Here is a 25,617-nt window from a genome sequence, read left to right on the forward strand (position 1 = left end):
TCTTTAGTCGGAGGCAAAATATTTTGATGTAGACTGATCCTTCCTCTTTCAACTTCATCGACTTTATTGTGGTGTTTTCGCCTTTTTGATAGCCCTATGCTCAAGGAAACGCGTACCAGTTTTCTCCCCAATACATTAACAATTCTTTTTCTTACAAAACCATATCTCATATTAGTATTAAATAAAGTAAGAATCTGATAAAATGAATAATTCATGCATATTTGAAATTGTCGAAAATGTATTTTAGATGCATGAATTATTCATTTTATCAGATTCTTATATATATATATACACACATCCCTATGTGCACACATATACACAAAAACATTTTGTCCGAGGGTCGCAAAATGATCCAACAAGGTAAATATCATTGGTAGGCCGGCAAGGGTTTTTTGGGGCAATAGTAGGTCAATTTATAAGTAGTTAAATACCTTAAGGAGGTGTATTAGTATATACATATATATGGTAAAACATATAAAATTCAGTTTCTCACTTATGTGATATCGAGTGATCAACATTTTTTTTGATATGTCTGTCGCATATAATTTGTTTAACATGATTAATTGACTCATATGATTTACAAACTATTATATTAATTCAATTATACTAGAAAAAGATAGCGGTTGTAATTTTCACATCATAACAAAATTGTATAAAATCAACCACCTATATGAAATTTATATCGTCGAAAATATTTAAAAATCAAGAAAATATTTGGACATTTTAGGGGATTGGATGGTGTTTTATGCTTTATAATAATAAAAAAGGGTAATAAATAGGATGGGCTCATTTTTTCATACAACAGTGAGATTTCACACAAATTCGAGGGGTATTTTGGACAATTCAATCGGAACCCCTCGACGCGTCTCCGTGAATTTACGTGGCGTCGTGAAGCAGCTAGTTGAGAGCTGAACATCCCTAATCGCGCGACACGTAGCCCACAAACGAATGGATTGATTGCCACGTCATATTCCAGCGTGGCAGAATCTAATCCTAGTCCGCTATTTCGCCCATTTCTCCTCTATAAAAATGGCCCCCCACCTTCGCGGTCGCCTCCTAAGGCGTCACACAAAGTACACAACAAAGGAAATCACACCAAAACAACTACCATTTCTTCCACACTTTCTCACACACTTCTCGTGTTTCTACGTGTACTTTCTCTTTCTCTTTCTCTCTTTTTTTTTTGGGTGCTCCCTTGATCTTCTCTCCGGATTTTGAGTCCGGAAAATGGAGATTCCGGCTTTTGATGATCGTGTCTCCGTTTCCGATTGCCAGAGTCTTCACGTTTCTTAGAGAGGATTATATTTTTGTTTGTTTTGTAAGGTGAGGTTTTTCTGAATTTGAACGCGCTACGCGAAAGTGAAGCTTTGTTTTAAAGATTTATGTAGCAGACTTTAGAAGTTATTCCATGCTTTCTTTTGCAATTAGAGATGGATTATTGTTGAAATTTTTGGTTATCCTCTGGTATTGGTATCTGATTGTCGTCAACCCTTTTAATTTTTGAAGATTGGGTCTGTTTTTAGCTTAACTTCTCTGTTCTTGTGTCGATTGATATATATATTTTTAGATCGAGTAGTTTTTTCTTTCTTTCTCAAATCATCATCATCAATTTGGCGCCGTTTTTTAGGCAGGCGATTTACTGCGAAGTAGATGAGATAATAACATCTTATGAGGAATAAGGCTGTTAGATATTAGATTTGTTGTCTTCTCGATTGACTGGATGAAAAAATGGAGACGTAAAACTGAGAGAAACTCCAGATAGTTCGAAAGGAAATAGCATATTGGAAGTAATGCCTTTCCCTTTGAAAATTCAGCCCGTCGATTTGAATACGCTGCCGGAGAAACAGGTTCCGGCAAATTTCGAGCCCTTAAAGCCAGTAGTGAAGTCCCGGATCAAACGTCTTTTCGAGAGGCAATTCTCGAGTGTCCTGAAAATTTCTGTGCTAGATAAGCCGCCCAGCGCTGATGAGCCGCCGAATTATTGCAACAAGGATGTATCGGAGGAGTTTGAGCCTAGCTCAATCTGCCTGGCGAAAATGGTTCAGAATTTCCTCGAAGAGAACAACGAGAAGCCCAAGTGCGGTAGAAACCTATGCAATTGTTTCAATGGAAACTGTTCTGACGGCTGTGATGATGAGTATGATTCGTACAAGGCTTCTTCCCCCGTGGATGCGTTCGACATCCTTAAGGTAATCTTTAGCTTTCTTATATACAGTGATGATTTTGTGGGCAGATTTTTCGCTACGTAGTAGTTCATATTCATGGATAATGCATCTGAAAAATTTGTGCCGTTCATTGATCAGAGTTTGGTACCCTCTGTATGCGTCTCTGAGAGAAATCTGTTGGCTGACACTGCCAGAATAGTCGAGAAAAACAAGATCGGTAAGCGCAAAGATGGATTTTGCAGAGAAATCTTGACAGATAGCCTGGCAGCGCTTGGATACAATGCTTCAATCTGCAAATCAAAATGGGCGAAAATCGCCCTCTTTTCCCGCAGGTACCGAACAATGTTTTGCAAAACTTGTTCTTTCTCTTATCATTCCTAGAAAATATACAGCGTTGCTTAGGCATGCATTCTTTGTTCAGGAGAATACGAATATGTAGATGTGGTAATCGAGTCCGAGAGATTTTTCATCGACATTGATTTCAGAGCAGAATTTGAAATTGCAAGATCCACGAAGGCGTACAAACTGGTCCTTCAAATACTTCCCAACATATTCGTAGGGAAGGCCGATCGTCTCGAGAAGATCATCGACATCGTATCAGAATCAGCTAAACAGAGCTTGAACAAGAAGGGCATGCCTTTTCCTCCATGGCGCAAAGCAGATTACGTAAAATCCAAATGGCTTTCTCCTCACACTCGCCATAACTTGAACAACGATACTGACAAGAAAGAGGAGGGATTGGTTGAAAAGACAAGTTCTTGTGATGAAATTGAGTTCATATTAGTAGAGAAATGCTCCGTCGTCGGGGAAATCAACGGCGGTGACCACGACGAAAAGAAGAGTGCAACTCCAACGGCGCTGCCGTGGGAGCCGCCGGAGATTAAGCCTAAGATTTCGCACAAAGGAAGTAAGATTGTGGCTGGTCTGGCTTCAATAATTCAAGATAAATCGTAAAATTTTGACTGTGTTTTTATTCGATCATAGTCGGCTTGCATGTAATCCCCCTTCTGTTTTTATCGTAAGGGTGTGAAAAATAAATAATATAAAAGAAAAGCAAGAAGAAAAAATACCTACATGAATAAATTCAATGTTCTTGTTTGTATATCAACTATGTTGTGTTATTTATCCTTTGATTCTTCTTCTCCTGTTTCAAGATCAATGCATATTCAAAAACTAAAATAATTCACTATTTTTAAATCTGTTTTTTTTTGGTCAATAATTTATATGCAAAACTTGTGTGAGACGGTCTCACAAGTCGTATTTATGAGACATATCTTTTATTTGGGTCATTCATGAAAAAGTATTATTTTTTATGCTAAGAGTATTGCTTTTTATTGTGAATATGGGTAGGGTTGATTCGTCTCACAGATCACGAATTTTCATCTGTGAGACGAATCAATCTTATCGATATTCACAATAAAAAATAATATTGTAATACTCTTAGTACAAAAAATAATATTTTTTTCATAGATGACCCAAATAATATATCTGTCTCACAAAATACGACTTGTGACATCGTCTCACACAAGTTTTTGTCATATATGATATTGTAGCAGAACAATTTGTTTTAGATGTTGTACAAAAGATAAAACTTTAAATATAAAATTCAAATAACTATATAAATATCAATATTTACCACATTTGTTTGTGTACTCGAATAATATATATTAATATCTGATTTAAAAGAGTTTATATTGAAATATCACATAGTAATATCCTTATTTAATATTTTGTACTAATTTTCATATTAAAAAAATATGTAAACAATAACAAAATTTATTATATATGTTTGAGTACTCAAAAATTATATGTTAATGACACATCTGAAACACTCGAATATAATATATTAATATCAGATTTTTTTTAAAGTTTTGTATCGAATTTCATTCGAAAAAAAAGACATGTCATTAATATCCAAATATGTTAAACTTATTGGAGGACTCAAAATCATATATTAGTGTAAAATCTAAAATATTTAGTTTTAAAATATCATATATTTATTCCAAATTTTAAATATTTTATACTAAATTTCATCCGAAAAAATATATATAAGGCCAAGGAATGCGGAAACATTTTTTTTAATTAGTCAATGACTTCATAAAAAGAACCCAACTAACATAATCTGAACACACATTTTATTATTGAGATAAAAATTTATTGATGATTTGCTATACTATCATTAAATATCTAGTATTTAAATATAGTAACCTAAAATCTCATAAAATATATATATACTCACTCATATATATATATATATATATATATATATATATATATATATAAAATAAATAATCAAGAGTGGTTAGAAGTTGGAACTGTTGTTTCTCTTAATCAACGAATCGGGCTTAAAAAATTGTCCAATGCCTGATCTTAAACTACAATCATTCTACCATACTTCCCGCAATAGCTGATTTTGTTTCGTCCCTTTTTTTTTAAAATTGACGGCAAAAACTTGTATGAGACGGTCTCACGGGTCGTATTTCTGAGACGGATTTCTTATTTGGATCACCATGAAATAGTATTACTTTTTATGCTAAGAGTATTACTTTTTATTGTGGATATGAGTAGGGTTGACTCGTTTCACGGATTATGACCCGTGAGACGGTCTCACATGAGACTTACTCTAATAGACGATGTCAGTAAAAATTTAAAACTAACACCATTGGTGTTGAACAAATCTCTAAATGAACAAATATTAAATAGTATTTGTAAAAGTTTATTTTAAATATTTTTTAGTTTCAACATGCAATTTTCGTACATTTTATTTGCTAACTTTTTTAAAAAAAAAAAACACTCAAAATAAAGTGGTGAAACATTATTTTAGTCTGTCTAAAAACACATTCATTGATCTGATTTAAACTTAAGCTACTTTATTGAAATATCAAATTCCTAGTTCTATTTTGTAATGTTTACAAATGTTTTAAAAAAATGATTATGAATTTTTATTTAAAAAGTTTCGCAAATTAATTTTAAAAAATCATAATAATCTATTTCTAATAATAATAATAACTTATTGAGGCTCCTCCGAAGTAGTCTAGCTAGGGGCGATGATGATTTGGTGTTGCCTAACTCAGCCTTCGGCGCAGAGAATAGTTTGGCTTAAGTTAGTGTAAGTTGCACCAAAAGGCTGCTCAAGCAAAGTATCTTTTATGGGAAATCGCGACATGAAATTTTAGTTTTAAATCCCAAGCGCTTCGTTTTCCGTGCAGTGTTGTCTCGTTATGCATCATTGAACGGAAATATAGAGCCTTCTTTAATAATTCAAATTCAACAAATCATGTTTAATTCCAAACCACGAGCCTCACGTTTCGTGCGTACCCCACAAATAAATTCAATGGTACTTGGAATATCTTTTCTCCTGAGTATAATGTAATTTTAAAATGTACATTTTTACCATGAGATTTAGTAATGGTGATTTCCTGGAAAGGCCCGGGTCATTTTTGGATTCAGTGCACAAAGAGAGGATTAGAGCTTGTGCTTATTAAGAGGTAAATGAGTCTAATGACTCAGATCCATCTTTTTTTTAACTCCAAAAATTTAAAAAAAATTATTATATATAATACTAGTTACTAGATAGCTCAAAATCAAGTATTTATTAAATGAAATTTGCTTAGCCTGTTATCGATTTATTCTCCAATCTTCCCTAATATTCATTTGCAGACAAGTCTTAATCGACTCCAGTCGTGACGTCGTCTCTAGGTTTGATTAAAAGACTCGTGAGGAGCTGTAAGTTTATTTTCTTGTATTTGCTTTGTTCAGACTTCTAATTTTTTATTGTAGTTTTTTACTTTTCGGGGCTTTATGTGGTATCTATAATCTACGCTTTTTGACTGAAATTTTGGTGGATGTAATGCTTATCCGGCTTTCAAATGCTCATATTGCTTATAAAATCTTGTTGACTGTCCCGGTCACAGTAGTAAGTGCAGAGCGAAGTTTCTCAAAGATAAAGCTAATCAAAACTTTTTCTCCGATCAACCATATCACGAGAAAGATTGAATGGATTGGCTATGTTATCGATTGAGAATGAAATTACTGAACAACAGTGATTATACAGACTTAATTAGTATTTTTAGCTCTAAAACTGTTAGACGAGTGTTTTTTAATGATCATGTTGAACATGTTTGATATTTTTATTATTTTAGTTTTTCTTTTTATCTTTGACGTATTGATTTAATTTGAAAAATTGCTATAGGAACTAAAAAAAATATGAGCACATATTATAATTCAGATACATCTTTTTAAAAGTTAGATTCATGCCCAAATATTGTTAGGATCGACCCTGGAGAAGATCAAAACAAGTTTAGATTCCAAATTGCTTTCGGAAAAACTAAGTAGAGCTCGTGTAGAAGTAGTCAAGGTAAGTAAAGGGTTCATTTTATCCGACCAAAGTTCATCTCGTCCGACTAGTGTTCATCTTCTCGGACCAGGGTTCATCTCACTTAATAACCAGCAAAGATCTTTCCGAATCGGCTTCCTTTCCACTTGGGTTGATCGTAAGGAGATGAGCCCACCAGTATGTGCCAACATTTCTCGAATTCATTAGTATGACAATCAGTTTCCATGACAAGACCAGAATAGTATGTCCTGCTATGTCTAGTGTAAAAGGACAGGGCATTGGCAGCCATCATAGGTACATGGACACATGTCTAATCAGGAACAATGTCCAGACACCATAATCGAGGTCATCTTCTCTCATATAAATAGTTATGTTTGCTAATCATTTGAGACATGAGATATTACATTGTACTGAATTCTATAAATTATCTCTTTACTTAGTGAATCATGAATTGACTTGAGCGTCAGAGTTGCTACACCGGAAACCCTTCTGACGCCCCACTGACATTTTCTTGTTGAGTGTGTTCAGATCATCTAACCTTGAACCCATCCTACCCGGTCAAGGGTACTCACATGCTAGGCTACCCGGGCTCATCCCATCAGACTAGCCTACCCGAGATCTTCCCTTCAGGTCAGGCCAGGCCACCCGGCTCATCCCGTCAGGTCAGACGCATCCTCAAGTCAAAAATATTTACAGGGAACGTACACCTCTCTGCTTGATACATTATCCACCCAGCTCATCCAATCTACTCGAGAATCATCAAGTAAGTTCTCAAGTTTTTCTATTTTCATGTTCTGACTTGTCGAAGCTGATTTTTAGTTACGTAACTTGTGTTTTTTTTGTTGTTTTTAGTCCTACTTCGTTAGAGCGATGACCTGAAAAATATCGATATAACATAAAAACTGCTGATATAGCACGAAAAAATGGTAGACGTGCTTGTTGTCACGTCAACATTCATGTGAAGTAGGAATAAAAGCCAGTGTTTTAAAAAGAAGAGGTGGATAGTCACCTACCGCTTAACGTCTAGGCGGTTATTCAAACTTAAATATATAATTCTTCTGTTAATTTTCATATTTCTTCAACAATTTTTGTATGTAGGATTCAAACTCAAAATCTATGTCATATTTCTCCTATTCATTCGATACAAATTGATCGGATGCCAATATTATAAAAATTTAAAAGTTAAAATTTTATTTATTAATCTAGAATCGAGGTCGTCTAGAATGCGACCAGATTGTCTAGACGACCGATTAATGTAACAACTTCCCGAACTATCACTTTTATAAAAATCAAGGCCGGTGATATATCTTCTACTACCTATGCGGTCCTTAGATGACGTATTGTAGTACACAACTAAAAAAACAAAGTTATATAAAAATAACTCAACTTTCACATATCAGAAGTTATAATATAAAAAGGCGACAACTTAAATTACATAGTACGTATGTCTAAAACAGACATTGTAATTGTACGTAGATATAAATACGAAGCTTTTAATATTTTTGATTTTTTTTTTCTGTATCTCATCATATTCTAACATATTTGTCATGCTCGTAATTGGGACTCCAATGTAGTGAGAAGTGATTACATTGGATATTTGTTTGGAAAATATAAAACCAACATAAAATTTGTTTAGAAAACATTATATACAGAACAAATTACGGGCTGCACAAACAAACAAAGAAATGGAAACAAAATTACATAGATTTCTTTTGCTTTTTTGGGTTAGGTAAATAACACTGCGAGTCAGAGACGGATCCAGAAATAAAAGTTGGGGGGACTTGAACTCAATATGATAAGTTATATATTATTAAAAAAAATTTACATTATATCGTTTAACGAAGTTGTGCCCTACGAGATTTTAAAACATAAAATTCATCAATAATATATTTTACATCAATATGTTTAGCTAAATCTCGTTCAATATAGAGTGTCAAACAATCGGCAAGAAAGTCATCCTCCATTTTATTGCGAAGTGCCGTCTTCACATGCTTCATTGCTGAAAAAGCCCGCTCAGTAGTGGCAGTAGACACATGTAATGTCAAAACAAGATGAATCAATCTAGTCAACATAACATAAACACTTGACCGTCCACTCTCGGTCAATTGCTGACACAACTCAACAAGTGTAGAAACCTTTAAATTCTGCATCAGATCAAGTTTATAATGTATCAATTCATACTCCAAAGCAACAATTTCTTGAGCTGTGAAATCTCCAGGATAAAACTTCTTCGCAAGCTTGCAAATACCATCACTGTTAAATGAGTCAAATGAATTTTTAGGATATAAAGCTGTACTAAGAGAAAGAAGTTCCATCGATGACTCATTGAACCGAGTATTTAACTCCATCAAAATGAAATCTATTACTGCATTAAAAACATCAAAGTGGTAATGATGTTCTATTGATGTTCCATTTTGAAATAGTTCAAGTTATAATCCTAAACAAGAATAAAATAATTATTAAACAAATAAACAAGTAATAGTCAATCAACAACTCAATAACAAACAATCAAGAAACCACAAATCACGCACAGAGAAGCTATAAAAAACAAAATAAAAAATGTATAGCCGATTCTTACCTGGATTGTTGCCTTGCCGATGTGCAATTCGATTTCTTCTGGAGTCCGCAATTCTATTCTGTCGCTAAAGGGCTTGGGACTTGGGAGAGAAATTTTGTAGAATTGAGGTGGGGCGGATCAGAGGATATGGGATGAATTTGGTCTCATCCTTGTAAATGGACGGGACTTGTGTTAAGTTGACTTGAAAGGCTTGGGCCTAATAAATCGGTTGTCAAGATGGGGGCCCAAATAAGGAAGTCAAGGCCAACGGATATATCAGTTGAGACGCCAATACAGTTGGAGAGAATTCTGGTTTTCTTCTGATTGACGGTTACGCTCAAGTAAAGGAGGAAGAGAGAGGGTCAATTTAATTCACCAACTGAGATTGAGTCTAGGCAAGCTGAAATACTCCATTAATCCACCTACACAAGCTGCAAAGGAGAATAGTTACTGGGAAGTCACAGGGCTCTAAATTTCTTGGGATTCTCGGGTATTGGGTTTGTGATATAGAGAAGAAAGATCAAGAGAGAGTTGAGTTGTAACCTGTGAATATTCTCTGATTCATCAATAAAATTGTTTCCTCCTTCCCGTGGACGTAGATCACTTGTGATCGAACCACGTAATTGCTCTGTTTTATTTCTTGTGCTTGGTTACTGGAATTGTGAAATCGTTGCTGAGTGTGATCTTGGATTGGTTTCCTTGTTATATCAAACTTGCTAGACATATCATAACAAGTGGCGCCGTATGTGGGAATTGATCCATATCGATGGGGTCTACAAGATTTGATATTGAACGATTCACAGGGCTAAATGATTTTGGATTATGGAGGGTAAAGATGAGGGCCATGCTGGTTCAACAAGGAGTTGTTGAAGCATTGAAGAGAGAAGCAGCTCTTCCAAAATCTCTAAATGAAAAGGAGAAAGCAGAAATCCTTGATAAAGCGCACAGCTCCATAATCTTGAGCCTAGGGGATAAAGTCCTTAGGGAAGTGGCAAGGGAAGAATCTGCTAGTGCAATATGGACAAAACTTGAGCCTCTCTACATGACAAAATCTCTAGCCAACAGACTCTATCTAAAACAGAGGCTCTGTTCTTTCAAGATGACAAAAGATAAGACTATCTCAGAGCAGATTGATGAGTTTAACAAGATCATTGATGATCTTGTGAATATTGATGTAAAACTGGAAGATGAAGATAAAGCCCTGCTATTGCTGAATTCGATTCCAAAGAGCTATGATCATTTTAAAGATGCTATGCTCTATGGAAGGGAACAAACCATATCCCTTGATGAAGTTCAATCTGCAGTGAAGGCTAAAGAACTGCAAAAGAAAATTGAAGGAAAATAATCGAATGCTGCTGATGGCCTATTTGTGCGAGGTAGGCCAGAAAAGCGTGAACACAAATGGCATAAGAAGGCTAAGTCCAGATCAAGATCAAACTCATCAAGAACAAGCAGCAATAAGAATTACAAGACACCTTTTAAATGCTATCATTGCCACAAGCAAGGTCATATTAAAAGGGACTACCCTGAAAGGAAGAAAGATCATGAAAGAAAGGAGGATGGTGAAAGTGATGCTGTAATCTCAGATGGTTATGAATCAGCAGACGCACTAGTGGTTCATCAAACTGCAACAAACAAGGAGTGGATTCTTGATTCGGGTTGTAGTTTTCACATGTGTCCAAACAAGGACTGGTTTGAAGTTTTGGAACCAGGGGATGGTGGATTAGTACTGCTGGGAAATAACAAAGGTTGTAAAGTAAATGGAACAGGTAACATCCGATTGAAACTGCATGATGGCACTGAAAAATTGCTTCAACAAGTCAGGTACATTCTTGAACTCAAGAGAAATCTCATCTCACTTGGCATGTTAGAAATGAATGGCCATGCATTTAAAGCAGAAAATGGTCTGTTAAAGGTCATGAAAGGATCCCTGACCATCATGAAAGTAATAAGGAAAAATGGGTTGTACTCATTACTGGGAAGCACAGTGGTAGGAAATGCAGCCACCATACAAAATTCAGAAACTGGAATGGCAAGGCTTTGGCACATGAGGCTTGGCCATGTTAGTGAAAGAGGATTAGTTGAATTGTCAAAGCAAAACCTCTTGTGTGGTGACAAAGTAAATGGCTTAGAGTTTTGTGAATTCTGTGTCTTGGGAAAAGCCAAAAGAGTCAAGTTCACAACAGGAACTCACAAAACTACCAAACCATTTGAATATGTCCATGCTGATTTGTGGGGGCCTGCTCAAACACAAACTCATGGTGGAGGGAAATACTTTATGAGCATTGTAGATGATTTCTCAAGAAGAGTGTGGGTCATGATCTTGAAAAGTAAGTCAGAAACCTTTAGAAAATTTGAGGAGTGACACAAAATGAATGAAAACAAACTTGGATCTAAGCTAAAACACCTAAGGACGGATAATGGCTTAGAGTTTGTCTCGGATGAATTCAATGAGTTCTGCAGAAAATTGGGTATAACCAGGCACAAAACAGTCCCCTACACCCCCCCCCCCCCAACAAAATGGCCTAGCTGAGAGGATGAATAGAACACTATTGGAAAGGGTGAGGTGCATGCTATTAAATGCTGGGTTACCAAAATTTTTTTGGGGTGAAGCTGTTGTAACAGCAGGTTATCTGCTGAATCGATGCCCCTCTGTAGCTATAAACTGCAAGACACCAATGGAACTGTGGTGTGGTAAACCAGTAGACTACAGCCACTTAAAAGTGTTTGGATGCAGGGTATACTCTCATACAAGACAGGGAAAACTTGATGCTAGGGCAAAGAGGTTTATTTTTATTGGCTACCCTCAAGGAGTCAAGGGTTATAAACTGTGGTGTTTAGAACCAAGTGAACAAAAATGTTTCATAAGTAGAGATGTGATATTTGATGAAACTAAGATGGGATATCCTACACATAACCAGAAACAAAATCCCATAAATGAGACAGATTCAAGGGAATCCCAAATTGAGGTGGAGCTTCAAGAGTTAAGTCCACAGAAAAATGATCATATTAGTGGAACAGAAGCTGAAGCTCAAGAAGAGAAATTACAAGAACGTGAGGTTGATGTGCGAACTGATGAAATCAAAACTTATGCTCTTACAAGAGACAGGCAGAGAAGAGTTATTAATCCACCATTGAGATATGGACATGCTGATCTTATCTCCTACGCATTCAATGTGGCAGAGTACATTGATTATGAGGAACCAAAAACTCACAATGATGCTTTAAACAGCAAGGAAAGAAAGCTCTGGAAAGCTGCCATGGATGAGGAAATGAAATCACTAGCCAAAAACAGAACCTGGACACTTGTGAATCGGCCCAAAAACCAAAGGATTGTGGGATGCAAATGGATCTACAAGATAAAACAGGGAATCCCAGGAATTGAAAAGGAAAGGTATAAGGCTAGATTAGTAGCCAAAGGGTTTTCACAAGTGGAAGGAGTTGATTTCAATGAAATTTTTTCACCAGTGGTTAAACACACCTCCATAAGATTAGTTCTTGCCTTAGTTGCTCAATTTGACCTTGAGCTGGAACAATTAGACGTTAAAACAGCTTTTCTACACGGTGAGTTAGAAGAAACAATTTATATGAGCCAACCAGATGGATACACCATGGCTGGAGATGAAAACAAAGTCTGCCTACTGAAAAAGGCTTTGTATGGACTTAAGCAAAGTCCAAGGCAGTGGTACAAACGCTTTGATGATTTTATTTTGAAGAATGATTTTACTAGAAGCAACCACGACAGTTGTGTTTACATAAAAAGAGATCATGATAGGATAATGGCCTATTTACTCTTGTACGTAGATGACATGTTAGTAGCAAGTCATAGTAAATCAGAAGTTCAAGGAATCAAAGCTATACTCAGCAGATAATTCGAAATGAAGGACATGGGAAGTGCCAAGAGAATTCTAGGCATGGAAATAATAAGAAACAGAAAAGATAGGACTCTTTTTCTTACACAAGGGCAGTATCTTGAAAAAGGTTTTGCATAGATTTAATATGCACAAGTCTAAAGCTGTAACTACTCCACTTGGTCACCATTTCAGACTCTCAGCAGACCAATCACCACAAAGTGAACAAGAAAGAGCAGATATGGCAGCCGTGCCATATGCAAGTGGTGTTGGGAGCATCATGTACGGTATGGTGTGTAGTAGGCCAGATTTGGCACATGCTGTGAGTCTCATTAGCAGGTTCATGTCAGATCCAGGACGAAATCATTGGGAGGCTTTGAAATGGTCACTAAGATATATCAGAGGCTCAGCTGATCTGGGGTTAATGTTCAAGCAACAGGAAACAAAAGAGAATGCTCTAACAGGATATGTGGATGCAGATTTTGCTGGGAGTATTGATACAAGGAAATCTCTAACAGGATATATATTCACTATGTTTGGTACAGCTGTAAGTTGGAAGTCAAATCTTCAGTCGGTTGTGGCTCTTTCTACTACAGAAGCAGAGTACATTGCGGTTTCAGAAGCCATAAAGGAAGTAATATGGCTACAAGGGATGGTTGCAGAATTGGGAATAAAACAAAGTGGTGTTAAGTTATATTGTGATAATCAAAGCACCATACACTTAACCAAACACCAAGTTTTTCACGAAAGGTCCAAGCACATTGATGTGAAAATGCACTTTGTGAGAGATGTTATCAGCAAAGGATGTGTGAAGGTAATAAAGATACCTACAGAAGAAAATCCAGCAGATGCACTTACCAAGTCTCTACCTACAGCTAAGTTTAGGCATTGCCTGAACCTAGTCAATATGCAAAAAGCATGAAGCCCACAGGGGCTGGTTGGAAGGAGGAACATTTTTTTGTAAATGAAGCCATTTGCAAGTCAAGGTGGAGAATTGTTCAGTTGACTTGAAAGGCTTGGGCCTAATAAATCGGTTGTCAAGATGGGGGCCCAAATAAGGAAGTCAAGGCCAACGGATATATCAGTTGAGACGCCAATACAGTTGGAGAGAATTCTGGTTTTCTTCTGATTGACGGTTACGCTCAAGTAAAGGAGGAAGAGAGAGGGTCAATTCAATTCACCAACTGAGATTGAGTCCAGGCAAGCTGAAATACTCCATTAATACACCTACACAAGCTGCAAAGGAGAATAGTTACTGGGAAGTCACAGGGCTCTAAATTTCTTGGGATTCTCGGGTATTGGGTTTGTGATAGAGAGAAGAAAGATCAAGAGAGAGTTGAGTTGTAACCTGTGAATATTCTCTGATTCATCAATAAAATTGTTTCCTCCTTCCCGTGGACGTAGATCACTTGTGATCGAACCACGTAATTGCTCTGTTTTTATTTCTTGTGCTTGGTTACTGGAATTGTGAAATCGTTGCTGAGTGTGATCTTGGATTGGTTTCCTTGTTATATCAAACTTGCTAGACATATCATAACAACTTGATTGGACTAAGACATTGATGTACGACGGTTTTTGAAACAACCGTCGCTATTAGCAACGGTTTTTCAAAAAACAGTCGCTAATAGCGACTGTTTGAATTTAAACCGTCGCCGATCCACATCGGCGACGGTTTTACTAAAACCGTCGCAAATATTAGCGACGGTTGCTGAAAACCCGTCGCTAAAAAAAAGTGGGCTGGGCTAGAATAAATCCGTCTCTGCTGCGAGTGAACATAATTGTTTATTAAAAAAGAGTAAAAATTTTTAAAAATTCGTTAAAATATGGTTTTTTTTGGGAAGTTGGTGAAAAATCCCCAATCAAAACATTTCTATGGGTTCACTCCCTACCCACAAAATTGTGGTACTATGTCATACAAAATGTGGTACACTTCATGTGGAAATGTGGTACACTTCATGTGGTACTAAAAAAATACCTAAGGACTGACGACAAAAAAAATCGACGACCGGAGACTGAAAACAATTTCCCGTTTTTTTCCCTTTTAGATTACATCTCGATACTTTGATTTAATTAGAAAATTGGAAACCCGAGGTCTCTCAAAGAATAAAATATTGCTATGGAAACACGTGCTTTCAATTTAAAACATATATTAAATATCTCATATAAACACGTTTTCTTTTGAGTCGCGTTTTGCTTCAAATGCAGGGTGTTGACATACGTCGAGATAAAATGATATACAGTCCCTTATTTTTCAAACTCGAACTAAATGAATAAAAAGGGGAATATGGTTCATCTACATTGAACTACTTTGTGTTTTTTTTTTCCGTCAAAATTACTTGCTGGACTTTAAATGGTTGCTTGTACGTAGGGACAGAGCTAGGATTTTGGTTCAGTTTAGCGACTTAACGAGGATCTTTGAAGGAATGATAGCGAACGGAGAGTGCGGCGAAGATGTTTCGTCCCGAAGTGAGTGCGAGTCGAGCACAGAGAGCATGCTTCAATTTGTTTTTTTTTTTTTAAAATTTTAAATTAGATCAGCTTTTTACACTGGACCTAACACTGGGCCTACATAAACTCTTGTTTTTGGATAAGTAAAAGTAAATATGGGCTCCGAAGCACGAAGCTTGTCCAGTTAGCCGTTGAGTTTCGTCTGTCTAAATACAATTGGGCTTGGAGATATGGGCCCATCTCAGTTGGGAAGTTTTGCAGGGAGGGTAAGAATCCCCTGCTTTGCGGTCCGTTGTGGTCTTCCTCAAATCAAGAAAACTCGTTGCTCTTCCTAAAGTCTTCCCACTTTCAAGATCCAAATCCTGTTTGCTATTGCTTCTCCACGCTTCTTAACCTGCTCCCTCAGTAATGGCTTCTTGAGATCCCCCCTCTTTTGCTTCCGCTCAATTCAATATCTTTTTTTTTTGGGTATGGTTTCTTCTCCCGCGCAATCTTGTGCATTTCATTCACAAGGAAGCACTGCATTCTTGATGTAACGGCTTTTTGGCGGATCAGAGATGCGGGGTTTTAATGCGGTTGCGGTTTTTTCTTGTTTTGTTGGTTTACTCGTATCTGGTTCGTTCGCTATTGAAAATTTTCGTCAAGCGTGAGTACCTTTTTTAGATTTTGTTTTTCTGTTACTGTTTATGTGCCAGCAGTTACGCGCATTTGCTCTCTGGTTTGGATTTTTCTTGTATATTATTGATGGTGCATTGTATATTTTTAGTTCGAAATCTGTTCATTGGTTTATGATGAAAATGAATTCTAGGAAATTTTCATGTTTTTTTTGTTTGATTACTCGTTATTATGTAAAGGGAGGTAAATGGTGGGTGCCTTTTTGCTTGTTATTTTATGTTTATATCCATGTTCCTCTGTCGTGGTCACGTTTCTTGTCGATGATGCTAATTTACTTCCTTGATTAGCCGTTTCACGTTTCTTGTCGATGATGCATGCACTTTTTTATTCGAACACGAGCCTTGGTTATTTTTGAAGATGTGCTGATGGGGAATTCTCGAATTCTTGATTTAAATAAGGTTTTATGTAAAAGTGAGGTCAAAGGTCATCATGGTTCTCGAGTCCAAAAATATTTTCTCAGTGGAAAATCAGAATGTTAGCTATCAATCAATAGATTAAGGGTCTTTTGTGTGTGTGTGTTACATGTATGTGTGTATTTACTGTTTATGTATAAATAATATATCGCATGTTCGCATATTTCCAAAGACATTTTGTCCTCTTCATTTAAACTGCTTTATTTTGGCTGTATCTTCTTTCTGTATCATACTAACTGCCAAGGCCCAAATATTACTTGCAGTTGACTTTCTATGCTTACAGTTCAATTGATGGTGCAATTTAATGGCACAGGTTTCCTATCATAGAACCCGATCCTGGTCATACAAGACTTCGTCTTTCAAGAGAAGGCTTGGATGCAATTGAAAGAATCCCAACCCCTATTGCAGCTGTTGCTGTAAGCTTTAGATTCACGACGATTATCATATAAACATTATATTGAAACAGTATCTTTGTGTGGGGTACATTTTAAGTGGTAGATTGAATGGCCGAAGCAAAACTTGTAGGCAGTTTATTTTATTGTTGTTGGTGCTTGAAGAATGTTTGTTTACCATGATTTAGTTGGATTTCCACATGCCACTTTCACATCTGTTTGTGTGTTAAGCAATGATTGTTATTCCTAAAGTCTTCTCATTGTGCGGTGTACTTTTACAGGTTATTGGACCATATAGATCTGGAAAATCATTTTTACTTAACCAGCTTCTGTCTCTTTCATGCTATGAAGGTCCATTTTATCACATTTTGTTTGATGACGACTTTCATTTTTCCTTTCAAGTGTTCTAAATTCTGATAGTGAAGTTCGAATTTGACAGGTTTTGGTGTTGGCCACATGCGTGATACTAAAACTAAAGGTGTATACTGAAATTTCCTTTTTTATACGAGGATCGATGCAATGTTTTTTAAACTGTGCTCATAATTTTTTCTTGTTTATGTAGGTATATGGGTGTGGGGTACTCCAGTTGAAATGGATATTGGTGGAGTTAAAACTTCCGTCATCTATCTTGATACTGAGGGCTTTGAAAGTGTTGGAAAGTCAAATGTATATGATGATAGGTGATTTTGAAGTAGTTGCAATTCATTTTAAACTAATTAACCAATATGTAAGTTCTTACCAATTTAATCGGTTCTGGGGATTTATCAATTCTGATCGCCTGTTTTACAGGATTTTTGCCCTGGCAACTGTCATGAGTTCTGTGCTTGTATATAACCTTCCTGAGACGGTTTGTTCTTCTCCCAAACTCTAATTCACTTTTACTGCATCATATTAGTGTGGAATTAATATGAATCTTGGCCATTTAAATTTTTTTTGAAATAAACCTACAGTGATCCATCCTGAGACTATAGAACTCATGATCTACATATATAATAGAACGCAATGCACGTGCTATATAAATCGATCGTATGATCAAGATTGTTGGAATTGTCCAATAAATCCTGGGTGTTGATGAACGCTTTATTGTGAACTCTAGAACTAGAATGTTATTACACATATAAGTAATCGAAATCATAAAAAAATATGTCTTTTTAAATAGAACTTAAGCATCTTTGTTTGATACTTTTAACTGATAATTTTTAGCTTCTGCGCTTATGCTGTGTTTTGGAAGATGCTATTCATATTCTTCTGCAGTCTGGTACTCTCACTTACCCTGGCGCCATTCTGTCCCAGTTTTCTCCAAAACCTAGAGATATTTATATTAGTTAACTCTTCTAGTTATTAATACTAATCTTTTTTTTTTTGGTCAAACAAGAATCATTTTTCCTGTACCCTATTGATTTTATTTTCCTCTTCATTCCCACAGACATAGTCAAGATTACCTCTGATTTTTAATATGGATGATGACCATTCTTTTAGGTATATCAGTCAATTTCCCTTTTCTCGACACCTGCATTGAGTAGTCGAGAAAAAGTTTTATGGTTATCTAGTTATATAATTCCTGCCATAGATATCCCATCGTATTTTCATCGTGTCTAGAGTATAGTTGTCAAAAGCACGAGGCGGAAAAATGCGTTCAAATGTCTGGTGTTTAAACTGTAAAACTCAAAGCGAATTGCACACTTTATAGGAAAAAGTGCAATAAACAAAATATTATCCAAAAAATAAAAGAAATCAAAAGTCTTTGGCAATGTGAAAGATGAAATATCAAATATCAAAACAATCTTCATCTTCATCTTCCTAATCTACATCATCAGCTACATGGCTTGATTTGTATCAATCAATATCGTCTCCTTAAGTTCAATCATTAGAGTTGATATATTCTTCATCAAGACTAGTTCGAGCTGAGAGTTTTTTTTGTTTGCTGAATAAGAAGATGATGCTCTTTTTGAAGTAAATGTATGTCGAAATCGAAAGCCGTACACACTTTCAACAACCTTCTCAGCCACTCGTGCTACTAAACTTGATTCACTCCAATGTGAATTTTCATCTTCATAGACAAAATCATTATCATCATTGTCTTCATCACTGTCATCCAATTCTCCCAATAACCGTTCATTACTATCATCTATATTTGACAACGAAATAGGATTGATCTTATCTCGAATGACATATCTTCGCCCCAAAGCTCTGTGTTGAGACAACATATTTTGTTTTTTACAATGTATCTACCAAAAATTTCAAAATAATAAATCCAGTCCATAATATAAATTTTAATATATATAAAAAGAAAACTCCAATTTACATTATCAAAAACACTCCAATTACGTTCACAACATGAAGAAGAGCGAGTGATGTTAAAAAATATAACCTATATGAGACTTTTTTTCACTGTCTATCAACCTTAATACTTTCACCAAAGAACTATAGTTTTCCAAAGAGAAGGCATCAATATCACTTCTGCTATATGTTTTCCAGCCTCTTTAGAAAATCGGCTATGTGCTTGCCTACTTTTCAGATGTAAACATGTTTATTATATTTGCCTGTTGTACTTGTAACCACTTTAAAGTAAAAAACAGTTGCAAAACCTGTCTTTGTGGTTCTTACCATGTCTCTTTGTACAATAAACTCCCTCACCATGCTCAATACTTGTGGTCTATTGTAAAAATAACAATTCACCACCAATTATCGCTCATGCAATTTCTGAGTCAAGGAATAATTTTGAATATATTATCAAGCAACGAATCTAAACAATGAGCTGTACAAGGAGTCCAACACAAGGGTGAAAATCTGTTTTCCAAAAGACAAACCTGAAAAAACACAGTACATTTAGTCAAAAAATTGAAAATATTTAATTCTTAATTGAAAGTAACATAAAATTAAAATAGCATTGACATTGAAACTTACATTATACAACTCGAATTAAGCACAAATTTAGAAAGGATCTCAAACATCTTGTCATATGTGTGAGAATACCTGAAGTATCAACTAATTCAATAAATATGCTTCCTTTATGATTGTTTACCAAAATTTTTACAAGAGTCCTGCTCTTTTTATCCGTCCACTCATCTGTCATGATTGTGTACCCATACTTAGCATGATCTTTATCGGGCATTTGAGATGCAATTTTGTATTTGTCAACTTCCTCTTCAAATATTTAACCCTGACTTCATGATATGACGGAGGTTTCTTTCCCAACCCAAAGTTCCCAATAACGTCTATACAATGCCCAAAAAAAAAACATATGTAACGGCATTGAAAGGATTTCTATCGTCATACATCCATGCAGTAAATATCTCAACCGCATTATCTCTTAATTTCCTTTTATTTTCATCAAATAGACCTTTATTTTTCGCATGTCTTTGTTTGGAAATTTCATCAAAATCTTTCAAAAACAAATACAAAGATTAATAGGTCCTGTTTGTTTACATTGTTTACCTTGGACCATGCAGTGGATGCTTGAACTGGGTATTGATCGTTTTCTTTTTATCTTTAGTTTGAAGATCAACTTTATGTTCTTCCAAATCAACAATATCATCATCAGAACGAGGAATATTTAATCTATCGGATTCTTCATTTTATTCTTTTTGTTCGTTAACTATCTAAATTTTCTCTAACACGCCTCGGGCATTTCATACAAACTTTAGCATTTCTATACCCCAACTAAATGCAGCATGTGTCGATAAATCCTGCCATTTGTTATTTTACCATGAAAAATACAACTCACAACATTTGGTTTTTTAGGATCCAAAAGTGTTGCAAAATTTCAAGCGATATCCTTTTGATTTGATGGGGTAGTTGTATTTGACATGAATAAGACTTAAACCAACTCAAAAATCAATCAATAAATTGAAAAAAAAAGTTAAACAAGACAATAAAAAAAGTAAACTAACAGAAGAGACGAGTTCTTAGTTTCTTACCCTTGGTAGCAAATAAGAGGGCAGAACATGCGGTGGCAGCATCGAGTCAGACGAGAGGTGGTGAGGAGGCAGGGCTTGAGCTTCGTGGCGCTTTGTGCTTAAGATGAAGCGCTCGCTTTTGACAACTATGGTCTAGAGCCGTCAAAATGAGCTAGACCCGCCCCACCAAATATGTGGGAGGGGTTGGCAATTTCCTAGCTTCCCCAAATGGCGGGCTGGCCCTGACATTTAGGCATGTTGGCCCGCAACCCGCCATTTTATAACTAAAATTCGGCTAGCCCGCCCCACTAGTCTGTTTTGACGGCTCTTATTTTGTCGTAGATGTAGGCAACTATCACTGAATCATGTAAGTCCTATGTTGTGTTGTGTTCTATTTCACTATATTTCTACTGCTAAAAAAACTCAGCACTCTGCATGCCACCCATAAATTCCTCGGCATGTCTCTCTATGCCTCTTGCTCCATTCACTTGAAAAAAAAGATCTACGACCACTTGTTTTTAGATGTTAAAACTTATTTACTTTGGCAACTTTTCTTATTGTTTTAAGCTTAGATACGAGAAGCAGATGTGTCTCGGCTGTCATTTGCCGTTGAACTTGCCGAAGAATTTTATGGAAGGTTTGTGTTGACATCTCACTTGATCAACATTTGGTGCCTATCAGCTTTAATTTTGCATCTCAACTTGATTTATTCTGATGATGTTTCTTTGTTATTTGTTGTTTCTTTCATATGCATTCGGAACAGAGTGAAGGTAATTTGCCCATTTCTTTTTTCTCCTTTCATTATGTTTTCATAATTATTTCACCTAAAACAAACAAAAAAGAAAAGATGAGATGCTAAAGGTTTAATATATTATTTCTGCAGGGAGAAGATGTGGCTTTTGAACCTGCTAAGTTGTTATGGCTAATCCAGCGCGATTTTCTTCGTAGGTTTTCCTACAAAACTATGGTATTCATTTATAGAAGTTTTAGGCACTTAATAGTCAACCAGCTGTTTCCCGCCAACACTCAATTTACTTTGCATGAACTTCTTTTTGTCATTGGAAGTCCTTGTAATATTATCCCCTTTATGCTACTCTTCTGACTGTTTTATCAATTTCTGGACTTGATGCTCTTTGTTGGCACAATTAGAAGGAAAGTCAGTGCAAGAAATGGTCCACGAGGCTCTCCAAAGAGTCCCTAATACTGATGGTGAGTTTATCTCTGCTTACGTAGGCAATTTGGCACTAATTTGCTAAGAATCTGTTTGATAATATTATTAATGGCGAGTTTGAATTTGAACAGGGGACAAGAATATTGATCAGGTATGTAAATCCTCTACTTACAGTGTAATAATAATTATTTTATGCTAAATACGCGCATCAGGTTTTGGATTTTATTTTCAGGTGAACCGAATCCGTGATTCTTTAGCTATCATGGGCGGAAACAGCACCGCCTTCAGCTTACCCCAGGTCTGCATTTTTTACTATATGTTTCAACTTTGTGTTTCTTGGTGTAAGATGCCTTTGCAATGCTATTGTTTCCTATCAAAAAAAAAAAGATGCCTTTGCAATGCTCGCTTGTAACATGCAATGCTTTTACTTGCAGAAACATATGCATTTTTTAAGAGTGAAATAGCATGCTCGAGCTGAAATGGAAAGAAATATAGGATGGTCTTCCTTCGTTTACATAATTTTTATCATCCATTAATTTTGAACTCAGCTTATTTTTCTATTTATTTATGTAAAAGAAATAATTATGTCAAATAGTTTAAGATAGCGAATAACTGATGCAGGCTACTTCAGACTTTTCTGTTCATTCTGTCGTTGGCTATAAACTTTGTTGACATAAATAATTGTGTTGGCATGGTGTTCTTGAATCTCGGTTTTCTTTCATGTCTCCATTCTTCTTTTTCATGACAATGTATTAGCATCAGAATTATCTAACTGGTAAACAGGCAATATCCAGACAAGGCTTAAATTTAATCAGGAAAATGTTTTACATTTATGGGATTTGGAAGAACTTTTTTTTTTTTTTTTAACTCGATAGGCGAGATTTTTCATGGTGAATTTTTGGTTTATATATGTGCCTGTATGAAGTGAGCCATGCTAGTTAATTAGCTTCATATAATGGATTTTTTTCTCGACAAGACTTTTCCTCATATAGGTATTTACTAGGGGTGGGAAAAAATACCGAAATACCGAAATACCGAAAAACCGTACCGGAAAAAATATCGAACTTACCGAAAAATCGGTATACCGAAAATTTCGGTACGGTACGATACCATACCGAAATTTTCGGTATCGGTATCGGTACGTGATATTTTTTTTTTCGGTATTTCGGTATATACCGAAATACCGAAAATAATTTATTTTTATTATTTTTTTAAAATTTAAGTTCGGTATACCGAAAAAATGTCGGTATACCGGAAATGTTTTCGGTATACCGACAATTTTTTGGTATACCGACAGAATTTTCGGTGTCGGTATGGTACCGGTATGAATTTTTTTCATACCGAAAATTCGGTATACCGAATGTGCGGTATACCGAATTTTCGGTATCGGTATCGGTATGGAATTTTTCCATACCGATATTTTCGGTACGGTATACGGTACCGTAGTTCGGTACGTTATACCGTACCGTACCCACCCCTAGTCTTTACTCTCATTACACACGTATTCATATAATCTCAACATAAAATAGTAGCTCAATCTGAATATTGGTACAGCCTCATCTGCAACGCACAAAGCTTTGTGACATGAAGGATGATGAGCTTGATCCTATTTATGTGAAGAAGAGGGAAAAATTGAAAGAAGTTGTTTCTTCTATCATCCGTCCAAAGATTGTCCAGGGCAAACCTCTCAATGGCAAGGAGTTCGTATCTTTTCTTGGACAGGTGAAAATTTTCTAATCCATTCATGATGTTACTCATGTAGCCTCACGGACTTTTCTGGATTTTATAGCCAATTTGTGCTAATTTGATCGTGTAATGGTTCAGAAAACCAGCAATGTAATCAATTATAACCGGTCAAGAGTTAAATAATTGTTTTCTTTTGGTAGGGACAATTCAATTTCTTGCTCAAAGGTCTAAACTATTCTTGGTAAAATTTCCACCTAAGTAATGGCTAAAGATGCCGTTGGATAATATATGGGTTCAGTTCCATATGATATGTGATGGATTTAAATGTCAAATGAATCCAATTTAGGATTTTAGTTGTAAATCAAATGTTAGTATGATTTATCCAGCGGATAATGGTCTTGCCTCTTTGAGACTCCTTTTTATAAATGATGATTCTATATCCCAGATTCTAGAGGCCATAAATAAAGGGGAGATTCCATCTACTGGATCCCTTGTGGAGTTATTTAACAAGGGTATACTGGAGCGTTGTTTGAAACTTTACCAAGAACATATGAATTATCTGGGTTTACCCACATCAGAAGAGTCGCTGCAACAAGGCCATGAGGATTCCAAGAAAGTGGCTATGAAAGCTTTCGATGAGCAACATTTTGGACGCTACCATGCAAAAAGATCCGCTGAGAAGTTGGTTGAAGCAATAGAGGAGGTATGATTTCTGGAACAAGAATCTGATGACTGGGGTTTTTACAAAACGTTCTAATTTATCTATCTACTCAGGTACACAAGAATTTTATATTGTCAAATGAATATCAATCCTCGAAACTCTGTGAGGCTCTTTATACAAGATGTGAGGACAAAATGGACCAACTCCAAGTCCTCAGACTGCCATCGATGGCTAAATTCAATGCAGGATTTCTTCATTGCAACCAAAGCTTCGAAAGAGAATGTGTCGGGCCTTCTAAAAGCAGCTATGAGCTGCGGATGATGAAGGTTTGTGATTTTGTTGATATTTTGATATTTAATTTCCTGATGGTATCTTTGTAACACGCAGCTTGTAAATGCAGATGTTGGGGAAGTCAAAATCTCTATTTATCAAAGAATACAATCATAGGCTCTTCAATTGGCTGGTGGCTTTCGCCCTTGTTATGGTGGTGGTTGGCCGATTTATCATTAAATTTATATTGGTCGAGATTGGAGCCTGGATGATGTTTATATTCTTAGAGACATATACAAGGTTGTTTTGGTCTGCAGAATCTCTTTATTACAATCCAGTATGGCATGTTATTGTGGGGACTTGGGAAACTCTGGTGTACAGCCCCATTCTTGATTTAGACAGGTATCGATAAAATAGAGGTTTTTTTTGACACCGTAACCCAAAATGGGTTACTTTTCACTTTTCCGGTTTTATCGATTGCTTACAATTATTTTACTTGAACTCTTGTGCTGAATGATTGTGTTTCCCAACAGATGGGTGATCCCTCTTGTGGTAATAGCTGCATTATTGGTGCTCTACTGGCGATGTTACGGGAAGAGAAAGCACGGTTCACGTTGGATGCTACCCCTATACAATAATCAGAAAGACAGTCGAAGATCAGAATAGAAGAAATATTTTATGATACGCAAACTCTTATTCTATCAATCAAATCCTCACCTCACCACGCTCTACATTTTGACACAAAGCATACGTGGGCGATTACGTTGGCGTTGCAGGTTGAAGAGAGACCTTTTATGTTGTAACAGTTATATCAATTGTACAGCTATATCCAGACGATCATGTTCACTTGGGGATGCAGGCAGAATTGTTTGGTTTATGATACGGTTTACTCTTAGGTTGTTTCATATATAGTATTTAGATTGTAGGGTGATATTTGTCTTTGGATGGTGACGAGGGATATTCAGAGCCTGGATAGATTAACAATGTTGACAAACTATGATCAAGAGTAAAATGTTTAGTCTTCCACCATCTCTGTTATTGGTTTTTATCAAGGGTGCATTTGGATGAACTCATTTGAAATCAATCACAGGTT

At 36.0% G+C, this 25,617-nt stretch overlaps 1 protein-coding gene and 1 pseudogene across 3 annotated transcripts; both read left to right on the forward strand.

Moving 5' to 3' along the window:
• The first annotated feature begins 1,052 nt into the window (after positions 1–1,052).
• On the forward strand, positions 1,053–3,267 carry LOC140831566 (uncharacterized; annotated as a pseudogene).
• A 12,371-nt stretch (positions 3,268–15,638) lies between these two features.
• LOC140831577 (uncharacterized) lies at positions 15,639–25,550 on the forward strand. Of its 3 annotated transcripts, XM_073195321.1 has the most exons (16): positions 15,640–16,003; positions 16,759–16,861; positions 17,119–17,188; positions 17,277–17,315; positions 17,400–17,517; positions 17,627–17,684; positions 21,309–21,506; positions 21,620–21,680; positions 21,886–21,945; positions 22,039–22,058; positions 22,140–22,205; positions 23,462–23,629; positions 24,039–24,296; positions 24,368–24,580; positions 24,655–24,926; positions 25,058–25,550. In XM_073195321.1, exons 1-16 carry the CDS (start codon positions 15,915–15,917, stop codon positions 25,188–25,190), a joined length of 1,926 nt encoding a protein of 641 aa, XP_073051422.1. In that variant the 5' UTR covers positions 15,640–15,914; the 3' UTR covers positions 25,191–25,550. The 3 variants fall into 3 exon arrangements, with proteins under 3 accessions (XP_073051430.1, XP_073051422.1, XP_073051437.1); XM_073195329.1 differs by lacking the exon at positions 22,039–22,058 and having other exon boundaries at positions 15,639–16,003; positions 22,120–22,205; XM_073195336.1 differs by lacking the exons at positions 15,640–16,003; positions 17,119–17,188.
• The last annotated feature ends 67 nt before the right edge of the window (positions 25,551–25,617 follow it).

This window comes from Primulina eburnea, chromosome 1, assembly GCF_022965805.1.
Source record: "Primulina eburnea isolate SZY01 chromosome 1, ASM2296580v1, whole genome shotgun sequence".
NCBI classification, from domain to species: domain Eukaryota; kingdom Viridiplantae; phylum Streptophyta; class Magnoliopsida; order Lamiales; family Gesneriaceae; genus Primulina; species Primulina eburnea.

Coding starts and splice junctions, on each gene's coding strand:
- LOC140831577 (XM_073195329.1), top strand. CDS start 15,915: ATGCGGGGTTTTAATGCGGTTGCGGTTTTTTCTTGTTTTGTTGGTTTA. Junction 16,004..16,758: donor ATTGAAAATTTTCGTCAAGC/GTGAGTACCTTT, acceptor TTAATGGCACAG/GTTTCCTATCATAGAACCCG. Junction 24,297..24,367: donor TGGTTGAAGCAATAGAGGAG/GTATGATTTCTG, acceptor CTATCTACTCAG/GTACACAAGAATTTTATATT.